Source organism: Aquarana catesbeiana, linkage group LG03 (genome assembly GCF_042186555.1).
Source record: "Aquarana catesbeiana isolate 2022-GZ linkage group LG03, ASM4218655v1, whole genome shotgun sequence".
Taxonomy (NCBI): domain Eukaryota; kingdom Metazoa; phylum Chordata; class Amphibia; order Anura; family Ranidae; genus Aquarana; species Aquarana catesbeiana.
Window position 1 is genome coordinate 129,477,646 of NC_133326.1, and position 20,876 is coordinate 129,498,521.

General features: G+C 40.0%; 1 protein-coding gene across 3 annotated transcripts in view; it reads right to left on the bottom strand.

Moving 5' to 3' along the window:
* Positions 1–20,876, bottom strand: part of ARSA (arylsulfatase A) — a 67,576-nt gene that overhangs the window by 5,897 nt on the left and 40,803 nt on the right. For all 3 annotated transcript variants that reach the window (XM_073619223.1, XM_073619221.1, XM_073619224.1), the window contains exons 5-7: positions 16,885–17,054; positions 14,096–14,220; positions 5,899–6,026 (exon numbers count right to left, since the gene is read on the bottom strand). In XM_073619223.1, the coding sequence (XP_073475324.1) occupies positions 5,899–6,026; positions 14,096–14,220; positions 16,885–17,054 (423 nt within the window). The remainder of the gene's footprint in view (positions 1–5,898; positions 6,027–14,095; positions 14,221–16,884; positions 17,055–20,876) is intronic.

Below are 20,876 nucleotides of genomic sequence, written 5' to 3' on the forward strand. Positions count from 1 at the left end.
CTTCCACTTCACAATTATGTGCCACTTTGTGTTGGTCCATCACATAAAATCCATTTACGCTTTTGGTTGTAACATGACAAATTGTGGAAAATGTCAAGGGGTATGAATAGTTTTTCAAGGCACTGTAAAGGGACTTGGAGCCTACTGTTGAATTAATAAGACAATCCAAATAAAAGCAAACAATAGTGGGAAGCCAGGTAATATGCCTCCATATAATTAAATAAAAAAACAAGTTAGGCACCAACTGTAATTATTTTATGGCATATTGTCTACCTGTCCCAATGTAATGCCACAACTATCCAGGACTGTGCATGCATGGCCTTCCCAAAGATGTATTCCTGCACAACCAGTAACGTTTTCATATGAAGATCAGTATCTCTTGTACTATATATTACTATTATTCATCTGCTATTTGGAATCCACCTAGTATGAATTATACTATTGTTTCAGACTCTGATTTCTTTGCATAAACTGACATTTCAACAGATATTGTAGTAACCTGCAGTTCCCAAGTTTTTCAATTTGTTTTGTTGTGGATTTTTTTTTTGTTAATAACAACTATTACTTAATTTTTTGAAAAGTCTAATAGGAGAATAATTTGTATTAAAATAAGCAAACCACTGAACCAGCTTTTTTTAATAGCTGGCACTGAATAAACCACCCCCATCACATGCCTGTACAATTATGTCTTCTGCAAGAAGCACCATTCAGCTTTACATGTCATGCCTTTGTTCTTATACAAAATTGCTTGAGTTATGCAAAGCCATAATGTGGACATTAGTAGTAATTCAGATTCTTTGTTTGTAGTGGACTAAGTGCAATTTTGTTTGTAGTGGACAAAGAATTTAGGCATCATACACAAAAGCACACTAGTGTTCACATGTTTGGAGTCACCCAGAAATGTTCATGTCTTCTATATAAACTGATACGGATATTCACCAAGGTAACAATTTGCTCAGAAATGATCTAAAATGATAATGTGATAAGATACCTTTAAAGAACAGAGCAGTGGTTACTGATACAAATATTATTTGTGGTCACTTATCCAAATTCATGATGGTCTCACTATGTGGGATGGAAATATGTCTGTGCAACACAATGTACATTGCTGCTGGTAAAAGTACGTTTAGGAGCAGTTGGGCGTTTTTTTTCAGCTGCCCCTGAACTCTCCTCTATGTTATCTTATCAGTACATGTACACAGGGTCGTTTATAGGCTGTTGAGTTTAGAAGCATTTTTTGGTAAGCAAAAAAAAAAAAAAAATGCATTCAGAACAGATGTTCAGAGGCATTTGAAATGCCAAATGCCTGCAACAGCTTGTAAATGCGTGTAAACGCAGTAACTTGCATTTAGCCTTGTTAAGTTTACAGGCTTTTTTCATTTTTGACAATTTAAAAAAAAAAAACAAAAAACACACCACACGCTTCTAAATGCAAATACGGCATGTAAATGCAGCAAATCGGACGTTTTTAAACGTCAGTTACCATCTGTCAAGTTAAATCGTTCAGGAGAGGTTTTAAAACGTCCCGTGTACATTAAGCCTTACAGAGTTAAAGTAGAGTTTAGGCATGTCATGAGTAAGTTTAGGGCATGCCCTCTGAATAACTGTCTAGGTCTTTCTAGTAAAGCAGCGCAGAAACAGAGAAATGAAAGATTTTACAGGTAGGCCATGGCCATTATAATGTGTTTATATATGTGTTTTTTTATGGGGGGGGGGGGATGCTATGAAAAATGACCCACCCTCCCACTTCGCTAAGTGGAAGATTGGGTCTGATAATACAGTTGGCAGTGCCTTCATCCAGGGTGCGACAGAGTGGATTCCCTCCCTGGGAAAACAGAAAGTGATTCAAAACAAAAAAGGAGCTACTACTGCAACCAGCATATAACATTAACCACAAGTATATACTGTACATGCAAACCAGTATGGCAATACAAAGATAAGCAAAGATTAATAATAGTACAGACACTGCCATTAATGTCTAAACAGCTGGCAACAAAAGTGAGTACACCCCTAAGTAAAAATGTCCAAATTTGGCCCAAAGTGTCAATATTTTGTGTGGCCACCATTATTTTACAGCACTGTCTTAACCTTCTTGGGTATGGAGTTCGCCAGAGCTTCACAGGTTGCAGCAAAGTCCAGTTGCAGGGGCCCTTGAGGATGATGTGGCATCTGTTGTGTCAGGGACCTGAAGACCAGATCAACGCTGATGAGGAGATCCCCCTACTGTTGTCCAACCAGCCTGGAACACAGCTCCTTGCACACAGAAGCTAGGGTGCGGCACTGGAACTCGGATTCAGCTTATCTACTCTGTGCTTTAGTCCCTCCCTAGTAGTTTATAATCTGACATGCAACTGGACCGCTATCTACTAGACCCGGCCACTGGATGCCTAACCTGGCTCTAAACTACACTTGTTATCGAGTGTTAAGCTAAAACTAGTTAGTTATAGAATCCCAGATCAGAAGGGAAAGGATTACTTAAAATAACAGGAGCTGCATATAGACTATATTGCAATAAACGGGTTCACCTACTAATATACTGGAACCACTAGTGACCACTACACACAGTAGCACAGACCTAGCCATCTTGTACTGTGCATGTGAGATAACAATAGGACAGGGACTTGTCTGTCATTAGAATTCAAAACAAGAAGTTATGGGCGGCTACAGCTAAACAGCCAAAACACTGGAATGATTATCCAAGAATCTCTGCTTCTGGTCTGGATAAAATACAGTAGTGCAGTAATGCTCCTTTATGTGGACATGTGGTGTCAGCTCGTCTCTTTCTCTACACTTCCACCTTTGGGTTTTTTAAGCCATCCCACCAGAGACAGGAAGTGCGAATACATAGCAAAGTGGCATTAGTAGCCAATTGTATTGGGAAGCAGATCCCTACAAGTGTCTCTCTACTATGGACTAAGGAAAACAAAAAAAATAATTAATAATAATCATCAAGATCGCTGACTTCAGAAATGCTTCCATACAGGGTCATTCCCTCAGCGCAATTTTCAAATTACATCTGGTCTTCTCAGTATGTTGCATGCTAAATATAGATGTAACAGGTTGCTAAAGCTAGAGATAGCCATTGAGGTAACATTTCCTGCAAGGTCACTTCCTTCTTTTACAGACTTCTCATTGCCAGTTTGCCACCTATGTGTAATCCCTGTGGAGAATCTTTTTTGTTTGGTTACAATGTCTATTCTAACATGCATTATTGTCTTAGTACTCGCCATTGCAATTTTAAAACGATGTATTCAGCAAGGGTGTTGTTTCTGGGTGCATCCTTGATGAAAGAAAGAGAAAGTAAGGTACCATTTTGGACCTTGTACAATGACCTTCGTTCTCATCCAGAGAAGTTTTTTTTTACTATTCCCAAATGTCATTTGAAAGGTAATTCAATATATAGTCAGTTTGTTTGCTTGCATGTTTTTTTAGTGGGTAATAAGGATTAGCAAATGTTCAAAGATACATTTCAGTCATGTTGACCCTTTCGTGACCAGATTATTTTTAACCACTTGACCCTCAGGCAAATTTTGTAATTTCTCACATACATGTAAAAATCAGCTTTTTGCTAGAAAATAGATACCAAACATGTCACACTTTAAAATGGTGTACACCCATGGAACGACAACAAAGTTACGATACCTAGAAATCTTTATAGACAACATTTGTTTAAAGGATTTATATAACCAACAGTTTGCACAGCACTTTACAATATAAAGGCAGGCTATACAGTAAAATACAAGAGGGTTAAGAGGGCCCTGCTTATAAGAGCTTACAATCTTGTGTGGGCAAGTGGTACAAAAAAGGTATTGTGAGGGATGAGCTGATGGAAGAATTACAAGTTCGGTTGTTAGGTGGCATAGGCTTCCCTGAAGAGATGAGTTTTCAGGGATCGCCTATAATGTAGGCAGCGTGGGACATAGTTGGACAGATTGAGGTGGCGAGTTCCAGAGGATGGGAGATGATCTATAGAAGTCCTGAAGGCAAGGTAGCAGGAGAAGACAACGGAACTAGAGAGCAGGAAGTCTTGGGAGGAGTGGAGAGGATGGTTTGGGTGATATTTTGAGACAAGATTGGTGATGTAGTTTGGGGCGGAGTTGTGAAAGCCTTTGTATGTTAGTATTTTGAATTTATCCACTTCAATACCTTAGGGCATCATATGACATCCTTGACTTTGTGTGGGGATATCTAAATGATGCCTGCAGCTACAGGCATCATTCAAATATCATTCTTTCCAGCCGGCGATTCTGTGCACGATAAGAATGATCATAGCGGCAGTTCCGCCACCTGATCGTTCTTAAAGGCGACGGGAGGGGACGTTCCCCCCCTCCCGCCGCCATCCGGTGCTTCTACGGCTCTCCCGTGCCATCGGGGGCACAGAGAAAAATTCGTCCGGCGCCGGGTGACGATGATAGAGATTTCAAATGACCACATGGTCACCAGTCATCTCTATGACCGTCGAGGCCCGGGCGCGACGTTATGACATCACGTTCCCGGAAGTAAACAAAGCCACGACCGCGGCTGTCAGTATGAGATCGGTGAATTTTTTTTTTGATCTCATGCTTTCCAGCCTGGAGGAGAGATATGGGGTCTTATTGACCCCGCATCTCTCCATAAAGAGGACCTGCCACAATAGATTCCTATTACAAGGGATGTTTACATTCCTTGTAATAGGAATAAAAGTGATCAAAAAAAAAAATGTAAAAAAAAAAAAAAGTGTAAAAATAAAAAAAAATAATAAAAATGTAAAACACCACTGTCGCAGTAGCTCGCGTTCAGAAGCAAACACATGCATAAGCCACGCCCACATATGTAAACGCTGTTTAAACCACACATGTGAGGTATCGCCGCGTGTGTTAGATTGTGTGCAACAATTCTAGCACTAGACCTCCTCTGTAACTCTAAACTGGTAATCTGTAAAAATTTTCAAAGCGTCGCCTATGGAGATTTTTAAGTACCGAAGTTTGGTGCCATTCCATGAGTGTTCGCAATTTTAAAGCGTGACATGTTAGGTATCTATTTACTCGGCGTAACATCATCTTTCACATTATACAAAAAAATTGGGCTAACTTTACTGTTTTGTTATTTAATTTAATTTTCCAAAAAAAAGGAGTTTGAAAAATTATTGCGCAAATACTGTACAAGATAAAAAGTTGCAATGGCCGCCATTTTATTCCCTAGGGTGTTTGCTAAAAAAACATATATAATGTTTGGGGGTTCTGAGTAATTTTCTAGCAAAAAAATTATGATTTTTACATGTAGGAGAGAAGTGCCAGAATATTGAAGTATTGAAGTGGTTAATTTGCTGGGCAAATGGAAGCCAGTGGAGGGATTGGCAGATAGGGGTGGCATACACTGAGCAGTTGGTAAGGTAGAGGATAAGGTAGAGGAGTCTGGCAGCAGCATTCATATGCATCCATGCATTTGGAGATCCACTTGTTTATATAAACCATCTATTGCACTGTATCATGTTTGCTCCTGCCCAAGATTGTTGCACAGCTCAATCTAAAAGCAGCAAATTTCAACATGTGTGGGCACCTAAACTAATAAAGGATCTAGAAATGATACTGACTTACAACAGATGGCAATATTGAAACTTGCCAGGGTAAACCAATAATAAAAGATACAAAATTTTGTTCATTTAGTAATGGTTTTGGATACAAGATACACTGCTGGTAGCACGTTGAGTATTCATGCATCATAATAACACATCTAACTGGAACCTTTATTATAGTGTTAAACCTGTGGTGAATAGAGCTTACTTCAAACAAAGCTACCAGGCATCTCATATCTTAGGTGTACTGTATACTGGAGAGGTTTGGCAAATTATAATATGCTGGTGCACATAAACTGAAATAATGCTCTATAGTATATTTGCATGTATTTAGAATTACTCACCTTCCCATTTTTAAAAAGCAGTTTACTCAGATCATATCCATCCAATGTGACATTGGGAAGGCTGGCTCCTGCCAAGGTTGCTACTGTGGGCAAAATGTCCAGTGTGCTGGCCAGCTCAGAGGTAACTCCTGCAATGGAATTACACAATGCATTGAATGCTTATAATTTTTTAGGATAAGCCATTTCACATGATCGCAAACTAGTGATGTACCAGAACAGTTAGGTGGGTATTAGATTTAAAAAAAATAAAAATAAAATAATATATTATATATATAGGGCCATTTCACGGCACCCTATGTTGTTACAGGCTAGGGTAGTTGCCATTTGTTTGTACTGTTGGTTATTTGGTGCGGGGCGCACTGGATACCTTTGCTGCCATTGTGCTATTGCTGGGTGTCCGGTGCATCCCTGTGCCTTTCTGGAGGGTTGGGCTCCCCAGGGACACCTGCCCTCAATCTATCCATTATTATATATGGCCTACGATTTTGGAGACTCTCAAAATTTATAGGGTTAGGACTGCAGTACACTAGGGTGCCGTGAGGTGGCGCTACAGCTTATGCATATTTTTGTAAATGTGTGCAAACTAAACCTCTGGTTTCAAAGTGAACGGTTAGACAGGACAATTTGGTTCTTTTGCAGGCTGGCTTGTAAATGAGCTTGGATTTTTCTTTGTTTTTGTTAAAAGATCAAAAATAACACTTCTGCATGAGAATTCAAAAAGATATGCTAATTGTTTATAGGGTAGGAGACGCTGCCCACATCACTAAGGTCAGACAAGCTACATAAGAAGTTACCTTTAATGGGACTTTTTAGGGCAAAGGCTCATTTTGGATAGCAACATGGTTTAATATCATACTTCTGGTATTTCATTTCCTGGTTGATACAGCAAGGTGGCCTAAGATCAGAATTTGGGCTCAAGCCCACCTGCTGTGATATGTGTAATTACAGGCCTCAAAGAGAATAAGAGCTAGATAAGACGGCCCGGGGCTAATAGAGATGATTCATGGACAAACACTGCCCCTAGTGAACAATACAGCATGCTTCCTGGAATGGGCAGACATTTGAAGGACTACATCTTGGCAATATCTATTGGATGGAAGGCAAATGGGGATGGCTATGAGTGGGCCTGTATGTTTTGAGTAAAAAAGGAGCACACACACAGGCAATCTCTCTCTTTCTTCTGATGCTGGTCTTTGTATGAGCCTGCTGGCTCTGCCTTCTTGAGACCTTGCTCTGAATGCTGGCTTGGACCTAAGCCATGCAGCACAGAGCTCTTTCTTTCAACATCTTGAGACCAGCCAAGAAGTCTAGCTAGAGGATGTGATAAGTATATTCTTGTATTGCGTTCTGATTGTAAGCTTTGTAACATTGTAATTCCTTTTAATACTTTTATGTTAGTTTCGTAATTCTGCTGTTTAATATATTCCTATTTTGTTTTTGTAACATTGTTTACTAAGCAGATGTGTTTGGTATATCATTGTGCTTATCAGACTCTTATAGACTAGCTAATTTATGGGGATAGGCAATATACTACATGTATGCAATAGTTATATAGGATATATTAGATTGTATAATATTGCATATATTTCTTCAGCTCCTCAAAAAACAAACAGTTTTGAAAATTAGTACATTTTATTAGAAAAGTTAAAAAGCAGGTAGGAAAGACATGATAAAACCACAATTGATGCAATTACAAACATGGATGCACAAAGCAAGACATACAGTAAACCACTTGCTCTGTCCAGTAATGTATGTGACAGAGGGTACCCAGCGTGTTTCAAGTTACAGCATTGGTCCTCTTCATCAGGGTTCAGTGGTTATGAAAAAAGCGTTGTGTCTATAATCGACAAGAACAAATAATATAAGGATTTATCCTACATTAAATATACATTTGTAAAAGATATTCAAACAGTATACTCACCATACGGTTTGTGTAGAATATCATGGGTATTGTATCATAATAAAAAAACAGGGAATAGTTGCTGCCATAAGCCATTCAGAGAAGTCCAAAGGGTGGAGGCATGCGGCGGATCTGACCAAGACCACCCACAGAGGGCACTCAACTTCAGCCCCAAAGGGGAAAGGCACCACACCAAGGACTGGTGCAACTGGTGTCTCTGAAGAAAAGAGTATCTCTATCTATTATAATAGGTGGATGAAGTAAAATGTAAGCATCCCAACTGTGCTCTGAATTATGGGTTTATTGGTCAGCCACTGTACAGACCTTTGTTGCTTGGTGGACTGAAGCAGTGAAGATGGGATCCTCAGAGTCACACCGTGTGGAGTAGAGTGTTCTTACTAAACATCAATAACACACTATCGGCCTAGAGAGGACAGCATACATATTACTGGGGAGACAGAAAACGAATGGGCATAGCTAAGTGATTGCAGTCCATTTTGTATGGACGGCAACTATTTTCTTTCCTTCAGAGACACCAGTTGTACCAGTCCTTGGTGTGGTGATTTCCCCCTTTGGGGCTGAAGCTGAGTGGTCTTGGTCGGATCTGCCACATGCCTCCACCCTTCGGACTTCTTTGAATGGCTTATGGCAGCAACTATTCCCTGGTTTTTATTATGATGCAATACCCATGATATTATGATGCAATACCCATGATATTCTACCCAAACTTTATGGTCAACATATATTTATATTGTTGTTTGAATATCTTTTTCAAATGTATATTTAATGTAGGATAAATTCTTATATTTGCTCTCGTCAATTAGAGACAACACTTTTTTCATAACCACTTACCCCTGATGAAGAGGATCAATGCTGTAACTTGAAACGCCCTGGGTACCCTCTGTCACATACATTACTGGAGAGAGCAAGTGGTTTACTGTATGTCATGCTTTGTGCACCCATGTTTGTAACCGCATCAATTTAGTTTTTTTCATCACGTCTTTCCTACCTGCTTTTTAACTTTTCTAATAAAAGTTACTTATCTTTAAAACTGTTTTTTGAGGAGCCTTTGCCCTAAAAAGTCCCATTAGAGGAAACTTTTTTCGTAGCTTGTAACACTTCTGTATGAGGCCATTTCCTGTGATTTTCACATGATGGTTTGGTTTGGTTCACATGATGGTTACCTGCTTGTGACACATGTCTGTCTGTGCCAAGGTTAATCATTTTATTTATAAAGCCAACATTGTATCCAGAACTTTATAATGCAGAGAAAAAAATACACAGAGGAACAAAGTAACAAGATAAAAACAAGTGGTAGGGAAGCCCTACTTGCAAAAGTGTACAACAAAAAGACAATCGATAAATAAGACTGAACACAATGCCCTTTTGGTACAGACAGGGATAAGCTGAGAAGCGATCAGTATGGAGCTGTTAAATCTGCAGGTTTTCGAAACATAACTGCAGTGCCAAACATCACTTAACAAGCTTACCAGGGTGCCCCTCACACCAAAATAGCAAGTCTTGGATGGATGCCTAGATAGATCTTAGTTTTATCACAAGCATTCTTTAATTCATTTAGAGATACCTTCCATGCTACACTCCCTGGGGGCCTGTGCCAAGTACAGACATCTCTTAATCAGTAAACAAATCTCTTTTTTTACATTGAAACTAGCTTCAAACTGCATTACCCATCTTAAAATCCTTTATGTGTTTGCAACAGATCTATTTCTTTCTATTTTTATAGGCAAGCTGTACCCAACTTTGTTGTGTATATATATATATATATATCTCATGATCAGTTTTTAAGAGGAACTGCAGTCTGCTTACAATTTATAATAAAAACAATCTTTGCCATTCTGAAGCTTCCCTCCAACCACTTTGCATATTATTTTATATATACTGTGATTCTGTACTTGCCAAATATGCTGCAGAAATCCCCCTCCACTGAGTCTGGCTGCAACCATTTTAACTGTGGGCAGCTGAAGCTGCTTCCTGTTCACTTCCTGGATCCAGGCACACTTCCAGCTCTGCAGCTCTCATTGGCCCTCTTATGACTCACCCCCCTTCCCTTCCTGGCAAACTCTCATGAGAGTGAGAGAGAGAGAGAGAGCTGTGCATGATGTCACACGCCTAGGCATTTTACCAGACAAGAACGAGGAAGTGGGCTGTATAAGGTATTTACTGGCAGAAAAAAAATGTTTTACCATCTAATGTTAAAACAAGGGCAGAGGATTTAATAGATGGAAAGTTGAAAAAATTGACTGAAGGTCCGCTTTAATCTAGATTTGAACAAAGTCTGGCCTAACAAAGGGTTGAATATTCAGAAGCTGGACTTCTCTCATTGTTGGTTTATGACAGGTAGTAAAATCATGCTTTGCTAGTTTTTTTGCCTTCCTCTGAATCAACTGTGGGTATAGGTTTGTGTATATGGGATTGTATTATTTTTATTTTTTTTTTGGTTGAACTAGATGGACTTGTGTCTTTTTTCAACCTGACTATGTAAGCGGCAGTCTTTGTGAAAATTGATATTTGTGTCATTCTCAAAACTTTTGGCCACGACTGTACCTTTATCTGTCTAGTTCCCTTATTTCTGTACTAACTATAAAAGTGTTATTTGTGCTTCCTGTAAAAGTATGAAGTATGCTTGCAGTAATACATTTACTACAGGTGCAGTATACACACCCACAATTCATCTACTGGACTGCTTTCCTCACCCGTTATAACTGAAAGGAGAAGTAGAGTGAAAGCTCCTCTGGTCCTACCTTTCCTAGAGATCACAGGAGTGCACTTAGTTCTGCACTCCTGTTACCTGTATTCAGTCGACAGCGGGCTAAAGTCTACTGTCGGATGAGGTCACTCAGCTGGTCCAGACTCTGGAGAGATCCCGAGGCAGGATGCCTGGACTGGCTAGCTGAGAGTCTGAACCAGTTGCACCCACCCCTCCACAGCTGAGCACACCGGTGCTCAGTGAAGACCCAGAACTGAGCAACCAGCGGTCTTTGACTGCACAGTTTCAGAATTGGATCGATGCTTCATCAACCTAGGAGAGTATAAATTAATGTTTATTTTTTTTTTATTCCAAACTTCTCTTTGAACACTTTAACAAGTGTATACATGTATATCATCTGGAAGAAAATACATCAAAATTACCCTACAAGTAGAATATATCGAATAAACAAGCTTGTGAATATTATGTTTACTGACTAAATTACGATCACATTTGTAAAAGGTGTTGCCACTAAACAAAGAAGAGTTCTCATTCCTTTTTTTATTGCAATGTCCGTTCCTTGGGGGAGGGGGGGGGGGGGGGACAAAAGTAAATGTAGTACTTTGTCCTATCTTCCTATGTGTTGTGGATGGCTAGTCATTTGGTTGGACAGTAGGCCCTCTCTTCGCCATGGCTATCTGACAACGTAGCTAGCAACAAGATGGCTGCATTGATAGCCAGTATATGCCTCCAGTTCTTAACAGTTTTCTCAGGATGAGCCACAGCAAGAGGAATGCTAGAGGAGGTTGTTAGCCGTGCCTCTCTCTGCGTTCCTTTTGCCAGTGCTGGTCTCAGGAGAGTGCTTGGAGCCATCTCTGTGTTAGTTGCACTGACAGATGGCTGTGGGGAAGGGAGAGCGCCCTGCCCGACCACATAGCTAACCATCCACAGCAAATAACAAAAAGTGAGACAAAGTACAACATGTACTTTATCCCCTGGAGGAGAACATTGTAAAATGAAATATATAGTAAATCAAGGTGGTGTTAAGAGCACTGTTCACAGATTAATTTCCTTGTCAAAAGAAGTTTATTGAGTATACAATGTTATAAAGATACATAAAGTAAGTTTACAAGGATCTATAAAGTAAGCTCATTGTTTTACAGTAGGGTTTATATAGGTAAATATCATGAAATTTCAAATATTAAACATTGGGTTCACGTAAACCTAAATTAAAGATATATATCTTTTCCTTAGTTACTTTTGTAGGTATTTAAATGATTTATACCTACTATACATATTGTTTACAAGTAGAGTGTATATAGGTCAAATAAATTCTGATAATGAGCTTTAATCGTAAGGTGGAGAAAAGGAAAGAGAAAAGAAGAAAAAGGGTTGAAAGGTAGAGGTATGGTCCACAAGGTTGTCCCGCTCGTCAGTTTATTATTCTTTTTAGTTCTCTTTGATACCTTAGAATGGGTGTCTCTGTAAGTCATTTAATCTGTTACCATGGCAACAGGACAGAGTCATTGAAGTTTGACAGGAACTGTTGTTTTATCCAAGGATGCCAAAGTTTTTCAAATTTTGGAATTTGATTTTGATCGATGGCTACCATCTTAGCATGGGACATTGTATTATTCATTCTGTGAATTGTTTCTGCTAGTACCAATGTAGGAGATTTCCATGCCTTGGCCACTGTTTGTTTTGCAGCCGTTATTAGTTGGATCATAAGTTTGAATTGAGAGAGTGTTAACCATTCCGGTTTTAGATTAAGTAAAGTTAAATATGGATCTGGTTGTATTATTTTTTAAAATATTTTAGATGCAATCACGAAGACTTCCTTCCAGAAGGTTTGGATTACTGGGCACGTCCACCATATGTGTAAATATGTGCCTATTTCTGGGCATCCTCGAAAACAAAGAGCTGAGGTATTAGGTGAATATTTTGCCACTCTAGCGGGTACAAGGTACCAGCGAGTTAGGACTTTATAATTTGTCTCCAGTGCTAAGATGTTGGGTGAAGATGACTTAGATGTGAGCCATATGTTAGACCAGTCCGTGTCTTCTAAAGTTCGTCCCAGGTCCTCCTCCCACCTCTGAACGTAAGAGGGTCTATTAAGATTTGCTACTCCATATAATTGATTATAAAGTGATGAAATTGTACCTTTAGCAAATGGATCTTTTGTACAGATTGATTCAAAAATGGATAAATGGGATAATGGTGTATCCCCCTTTAGGAATGGTGTATAGAAATTTTTGATTTGGAGATATCTAAATATCTCAGAGTTTGGTAGATCATATTTTTCTCTAAGCGATGGGAATGAAAGGAATGATTTAGATGCTATGAAGTCATTTAGTGTCTGAATGCCTGATGTTGTCCAAGCTTTAAAAGAATTTGGGTAGATCCATGCCGGATAAAAGGCCGGATTTCTGATAAAAGAAAGGAGAGGATTGTGTGGAGATTGTAACTGATATTTGGTTTTTAGTTTATCCCAGAGAGATAAGAAGTGTTTAGTTATGGGATTATCAATTTTAAAGCGGTCTTTAGGATCAAGCCACAATAAATTTGATATTAATAGAGGGTCATTTTCTGAAGCCTCTATAAAATACCCATAATGGGATTTCCTGTTTTGCATGGTATTTGGACAGACTGGCCAAATGTGCTGCTCTGTAGTAGTTAGTAAAATTAGGGTATCCCAGGCCTCCTTTATTTTTGGGAAGATGTAGTGTGTGTATAGGTATACGTGGTTTAGAAGAGCCCCATATAAACGAATTTGCTCTATTTTGTACTATTCTCAAAAAATAGGAAGGAATTGGAATAGGGAGGACTCTGAATAGATAAAGCAATTTGGGTAGAATAGTCATTTTGATTGCATTAATCTTCCCCATCCAGGATAAAGGAAGTTGCGACCATTGTTTTATTAGATTTGTGATCTGTCTTAATACAGGAGGATAATTGGTTGAGAATAAGTCAGAATGAGATGCTGTTAAATGAATTCCAAGATATGGGATTGATTTTTCTGCCCATGTGAATGGGAGTGCAGCCCTAGCCGGGATCAATTCCATGTTTGTGAGTGAAATATTAAGCACTAGGCATTTCTTAGGATTAATCATAAGGCCGGATAGGGCTGCAAATCCATCAGGAGCTGGTATTAAGTTAGGACCAGAGACCTGTGGTGATGATAGAAAAAGTAATATATCGTCTGCAAATATACATAATTTGTGTGTAATACCTCCTACTTCAATGCCAGTTATAGTTTGGTTTGTTCTGATGTATTGGGCCATGGGTTCGAGTATAAGGGCAAATAATAAGGGAGATAATGGGCAACCCTGTCGGGTACCTCTTTCGATATTAAAGGCTTCAGATTTGTATCCATCATATTTTATATAGGCTTTGGGTTTATTATATAATGCTTTGATCCATGTTAAAAAGTGGGGTCCAAAACCCCATTTTTGTAATGAATATTGCATATATTGCCAGGATACTGTGTCAAATGATTCACAGATTAATTTCAACTCAAAAAAGGGGCCCTCAACCTTACCTTGATGCTAGAACTATCATCAAACTCCTGGGAGTATCGCTCATTTTGTTACCTGGTTTTATTGTTCCCTCCCAGTACATTATTGCAGGTTCTCTTAGGCCTCCCTCGTAGGTTGTACTTTTGCCACATTTCAAGAGTCCAGAGGTACCACCCCTCTCCTTGCGCATTGTTTCAGGCCTTGAGAAGAAACAAAGGTTAATCAATACGACTTGTACATATATACAGTAACTTAAATAACTGAGCTTAACAGTCATACTCTCTGCATCCATTATTAATACCCAACAAAGTCATACACATCCTTGGACCACAAGCAAAAATATGACGAGGGACAAATTGGCTTGCCCAGTAGAGTCCAATAGATTCCTTTTCAAACTTAACTGACTCCTATGGACAACACAGATCATCCTTCCCTCACGCATACAGGGTCTGATTTGTGTAAGGTGAAAGCATGATAAAGTGATTAAGACAGTATTTTCTTCAAGTATCCAATCAAATTCTTGAGAAATACCTATTGTTATTAAAATTCAATGTAGGACTAAATGTTAGAAAACAGAAGTATAAGCAGAGTTCCACCCAAAAATGGAACTTCCGCTTTAAGTGAAGGTGACCCCCTGACATGCCACATTTGGCATGTCATTTTTTTTGGGGGGGAGGGAGTGGATACCCTGTTTATAAAAGGCATCCAGCTCCCTCCCTCCCTGTAATCTTCTGGGACACATCACAGGTCCCAGAAGATTGCCCGGCCATTCACTGCGTGCAGCGCGGCTTGCGCAGTAAGAATGCCAGCGCCATGGAGAGGAAGGGGAGAGCAGTGGGGCTTCGTACGCCTGCATCGCTGGACCGTGGGACAGGTGAGAGTGTGGGGTTATTAAAAGTCAGCAGCTACACTTTTTGTAGCTGCTGACTTTTAATTTATTTTTCGGCGGAACATCGCTTTAATTTGTGCTTTAGTAAATCAGGTCCACGGACATTTGTGGCTCACAATCACTGGGTGTGATGTTTTGTAAACCACAAGAGCACTGCTATTACGCTTAAAACATTAGGGCAACTACACTGCTTCCGAGCGATTATTTACGGAGGTCTTTTTGTAAGGAATACTGATCTAGGGGGATCCATCTTAACCTCCATATTTCACAGAATGCCTAAAGTACACTATGTAGGATTGGCTCCCTAATCTGATTTTTGGAGACCTGATGGGACACATTCCAACCCTTTTGGATCCATGATATGGAGATTGTGGGCTGTAATGCCTTGTTGCTTTTACTAAATAACCTATTCATCTACAACCTATTCTATTCTATTTACTAAATAACTTATTCATCATTGTTATTGCTGGTCTTCCTGATGAAGAGGGCCTATAATGCCGCGTACACACGGTCGGACTTTTCGTCTACAAAAGTCCAACGGACGCCGACGGACTAAAGCTGGCTGGTAATCCGATCGTGTGTGGGCTTCTCCGGACTTTCAGCAGACTTTTTCAGCCTCAAATCCGACGGACTTTAGATTTGAAACATGCTTCAAATCTTTACGTCGTAACTACGACGGACCCCGAAATCCGCTCGTCTGTGTGCTAGTCCGACGGACAAAAACCCATGCTAGGGCAGCTATTGGCTACTGGCTATGAACTTCCTTATTTTAGTCCGGTGTACGTCATCACGTACGAATCCGTCGGACTTTTGTGTGGTCGTGTGTAGGCAAGTCCGTTCGTTAGAAAGTCTGCTGCAAGTCCGCCGAAAGTCCGCCGGAAGTCTGTCGGACAGGCTGTCGGACTTTTGTAGACGAAAAGTCCGACCGTGTGTACGCGGCATTATCCTTGAAAAGCGTTAAAGAAATGGCAAGTGACCGATCACGCTACTTCTATTATGGATGATGGGAAGAATAAAATGTAAAAATTGTAGGAGATGACAGTGGTATCTTTAATAGGTTACTATATGCATTTGTGATTTTAAACATATTCATTTTAACACTTGTACAAATAAAATTTGATATTTTGTATACTTTCTTTTTGTTTGGCGGTACCGTTAATGTCCGGATTTTGTTTTGTGCTTAAAGCGGATGTAAACCCTCATTTTTTTTTTTTTTGATGTCATAATGTAGAGTATAGATTTCCTATCATTTGAGCCCAGTCTTGCCACAAAGAGTTAATCCTCTTTTATTGTTCAGTGAGAAAAAACTTGACAAACAGAGAAAAACTTTGTCAAATCCTTCCCCTTGTTGTGAGTGACAGGTGATTAACATATCTCGTGCACTAGCCTAAGACACAGGCATTATTTTTTAATTCCCACCCCCACTCCTTTCTTCAGCAGCTCTGCAAGGATTGGCTATTCCACACCTCAGCATGATTTGGCATGCTGAAGTCATGTGGTTACTTTCCTGTCTTTTCACTGGATTTTAGAGATCATAGCAGAAGTTCAGTGTAAGAAATACACAGGAGAAAATGCATATTGACAAGGGGAGTGTAGAGGTGGGCGGGGAGTCTACTGACATCACGACTCCACCCACCGAGCTCCAGACAACAGACCCACCCACAGAATCTGCAGTTTTTTGGGTCTCATAACAGACAGAGGGGAGACATTTGACAGGTAAAGGTACATGCAGGAGACATGCATATTCTTATAGATAACCCCTATGGCTGTAGTTTAGGAAGGATGACATTGGGTTTACATCCACTTTAAAACATTACTCAGACACATTGGTATATTGTTCATCAAATCAAATGATCCCACCATGTCAAAATACCAGATTCAGGTGTTTCTAGAGTGGCCATAGGAATAAAAAGACACAACGCATCACATTTGTAAACAAGAATAGTCCCCTTCCCTACCCACATGTGTGACTCACCCATTGTCAGAGGTAAAGATGAAAAGTGTGTTGTTTTGAATTCCCAAATCCCACACAGTCTTTAGAAGATCTCCTACTGTTCCATCAAATTCCAGTAATGCGTCACCATATTTTCCTCTTATAGATTGCCCTGTATATCGAGTGCTTGCAAACTGCGGATAATGAGTGTGCTGTGGAAAAAGATCAAAGTTCCAGTGCCTAGGCTGACTATATGGGATATTATGGAGAATGTTACAGTCCCATTGTTCTCATTTTATCCTAGTTGTTTTGAAAGTACATTGATATCTATTTTTTAAAGTGTCATTAAACTAAAATCAAACTGTTAATACATGCTGTATTACATTGTGTACATACTCACTTTGCCACTAGAGTGGGCAGGCTACAGGTAGATTGTGCCCCTTCCTTGCTAACCCCCAAACTGTTCCACCCACATATGCAAAGCGGCATAGGGAATGCCTCGATGCATTCGAAATAAATTTCACATTAGGATTACTAGTCATAGTAGTGTTCACCGATCCTAGTTCTCAAGGACCAGGTGGTATATCCTACCTACTGCAAATTGCATAAAGTGCAGATAATTAAACACACAACATAACTTGTACCAGTTTATATTATTGTTTTAACCTGAACTGTTCACCAGTGACCTGACAGCTAAACAATTTTGCACGTAGATTCAAATGACAGTTCCTATAAAGAATTCGGCCACATGGGTAACGTTCCGGATACAACAGTCACATTGGTGGTGCCTTTTCTGCAAATGTAAAAAGCTTGGAAAGAGGACGGTACCCAAAGTGGGTGCACGGTGGCCAAAAAAATCGACAACGTTTTTGCAAAAGAATCCTTATCAGAGTACAAGGCAAGTAAATTCTTCTTTAGAATTGCTAGAACTTGATGATATTCTTTAGAAAAAAAATGTGGTTACAAAAGTGACAGCTTGATCCTCAGGTGTATTTCTAAATCTGTTGCCAGCTCTACCTCTACTCCCTTTCAAAAGATCTTCCTTGTTTTTATTACTAACCAGTCACATTCATCTCCATATACTTCATCTCTGGAAACCTATTTGTGCTAAATTAGGTGCTAATGATGTTACATTCCTTATAAAGCAAGATCCATTAGAACAATTTCTACATAGAAAATTCTCCAACTGGTATCGGCCTGCTGGTGTTGGAGGGATGACACTTTGTGGCATATTAAGTGACATTACCTTAACAGAGTTTGCAATATGTACAGGAAGGAATATCTCGCATTTCAAAATTACCCTGGTAACATCTTAAAAAAAAAAAAAAAAAATCAATAGTGATAGGATGACATGTGCTAGTAAAGTGAAGATTACATTGACGGTTATTCAAATAGTTCAAAAAAAAAAAAAGCTCTCAAGTGAGCTAGACTCTCCATCCCACACCACCAGAACATCATCAATACAGAGCTCATACCAGTGGATGTGTCTGGTAAAGGGCTTGGTACGAGAGAACAAACACCTCCCACCGCCCCATATACAAATTCGCCATGGAGGGAGAGAATTTGGCACCCATCGACACCCCATAACACTGGATGTAAAAACAGCCGTCAAAGAAAATTATGTGCAAGTAAAAAATCTACACAAAAGTAAGAACTTCTGATGTTTCTGGGAACAGAACTATATTTATACAAATGATATTTGACGACCTGTAGTCCACTGTTGTGGGGAATCAATGAACAGGGAGCTTTAATATCTAGAGTCACCCACAAAAAGTTAGAAATCCAATGTAAAGTCTAAATATAGCCCAGTAATTACAAAACCAGCTGGCTGAAAATGGAAGTCTACCCCCCCAAACACTCTAAAAGTGATCCAATGGCTGCCAAAATTGGGTAGCCCTGAACAGGATAGTCTGATTTGTAGCTCTTAGGCAGATTGTGAAAATCTGGAAACACTGGGTTCTCCACAGAGATCGATACTCTGCGTGTTAAAGGTTAAAACCTCTATTGACTTGCCTCTATGCAAGAGGTTTGACACGGCTATCTTAAAAGATGTAGTGGGTTTAGTTGAAAGGGGAGATAGGTGGTGGGGTCATATACAGTATCTCACAAAAAGTGAGTACACCCCTCACATTTTTTGTAAACATTTTATTATATCTTTTCATATGACAACACTGAAGAAATTACACTTTGCTACAATGTAAAGTAGTCAGTGTGCAGCTTGTATAACAGTGTAAATTTGCTGTCCCCTCAAAAGAACTCAACACACGGCCATTAATGTCTAAACCGCTGGCAACAAAAGTGAGTACACCGTTAAGTGGAAATGTCCAAATTGGGCCCAATTAGCTATTTTCACCCCCCCAAGGTCATGTGACTCGGTGTTCCAAGGTCTCAGGTGTGAATGGGGAGCAGGTGTGTTAAATTTGGTGTTATCGCTCTCACTCTCTCATACTGGTCACTGGAAGTTCAACATGGCGCCTCATGGCAAAGAACTCTCTAAGGATCTGAAAAAAAGAATTGTTGCTCTACATAAAGATGGCCTAGGCTATAACAAGATTACCAAGACGCTGAAACTGAGCTGCAGCACGGTGACCAAGACCATACAGTGGTTTACAGGACAGGTTCCATTCAGAACAGGCCTCCCCATGGTCGACCAAAGAAGTTGAGTGCACGTGCTCAGTGTCATATCTAGAGGTTGGCTTTGGGGAAATAGACGTATGAGTGCTGCCAACATTGCTGCAGAAGTTGAAGGGGTGGGGTGGGGGGTCAGCCTGTCAGTGTTCAGACCATATGCCGCACACTGCATCAAATTGGTCTGCATGGCTGTCGTCCCAGAAGGAAGCCTGTTCTAAATATGAACAAGAAAGCCAGCAAACAGTTTGCTGAAGACAAGCAGACTAAGGACATGGATTACTGGAACCATGTAATGTGGTCTGATGAGACCAAGATAAACTTATTTGGTTTAGATGATGTCAAGCATGTGTGGCACCAACCAGGTGAGGAGTACAAAGACAAGCGTGTCTTGCCTACAGTCAAGCATGGTGGTGGGAGTGTCATGGTTTAGGGCTGCATGAGTGCTGCCGGCACTGGGGAGCTACAGTTCACTGAGGGAACCATGAATGCCAACATGTACTGTGACATACTGAAGCAGAGCATGATCCCCTCCCTTCAGAGACTGGGCCGCAGGGCAGTATTCCAACAAGATAAACGACCCCAAACACACCTCCAAGACAACCACTGCCTTGCTAAAGAAGCTGAAGGTAAAGGTGATGAACTGGCCAAACATGTCTCCAGACCTAAGCCCTATTGAGCATCTGTGGGGCATTCTCAAACGAAAGGTGGAGGAGCGCAAGGTCTCTAGCATCCACCAGCTCCATGGAGCTCATGAAGATTAAGAAGGAGAAGGAGAAGGAGGAGAAGGAGAATTTTTGGGTGTTTTAATCACTAAAACAGTGTAGATGGGACCCTTGGTGTTAATCTATGAACATTTGTGGTGAAGCACAAGTGACAAAACTTTATTATGTATTACTTCATTTTGCGATTTTGTATTATAGGTTTTTGGAAATTTTTTAAGCTGCTCCTAGGGGCGTTAAGAAGTAGGCAAAAAAAAAAAAAAAAAAAAAAAAAAAAGCTAAACGCCCCTGTAAGTTAGCCTACATGTCCATGCACACATAGGCTTTTAGAGACGTTTAGAGGCCAAGGCGTTTAGAAGCAGGGAATAAAAACCACTGCCAGTGTGTTCATGAGCAACGAGCAGCAGAGTTTTGGCAGAAAAATGCTAGACGCTTCTAAATGCGTGAAAATGCATGTTAACATTAGGTGTGGCCACTTTGGCACAGCCTGTGATTTATAGAACCTCCTCCAGTTATCTTGAAGTGAAAGCTATTGTCAGTCAACTTAAAGTGTCACCTACACCATGTTACATAGTTACATAGTAGGTGAGGTCGAAAAGACACAAGTCCATCAAGTCCACCCTAAGTGTGATTATGTGCCAGTATTACATTGTATATCCCTGTATGTTGCGGTCATTCAGGTGC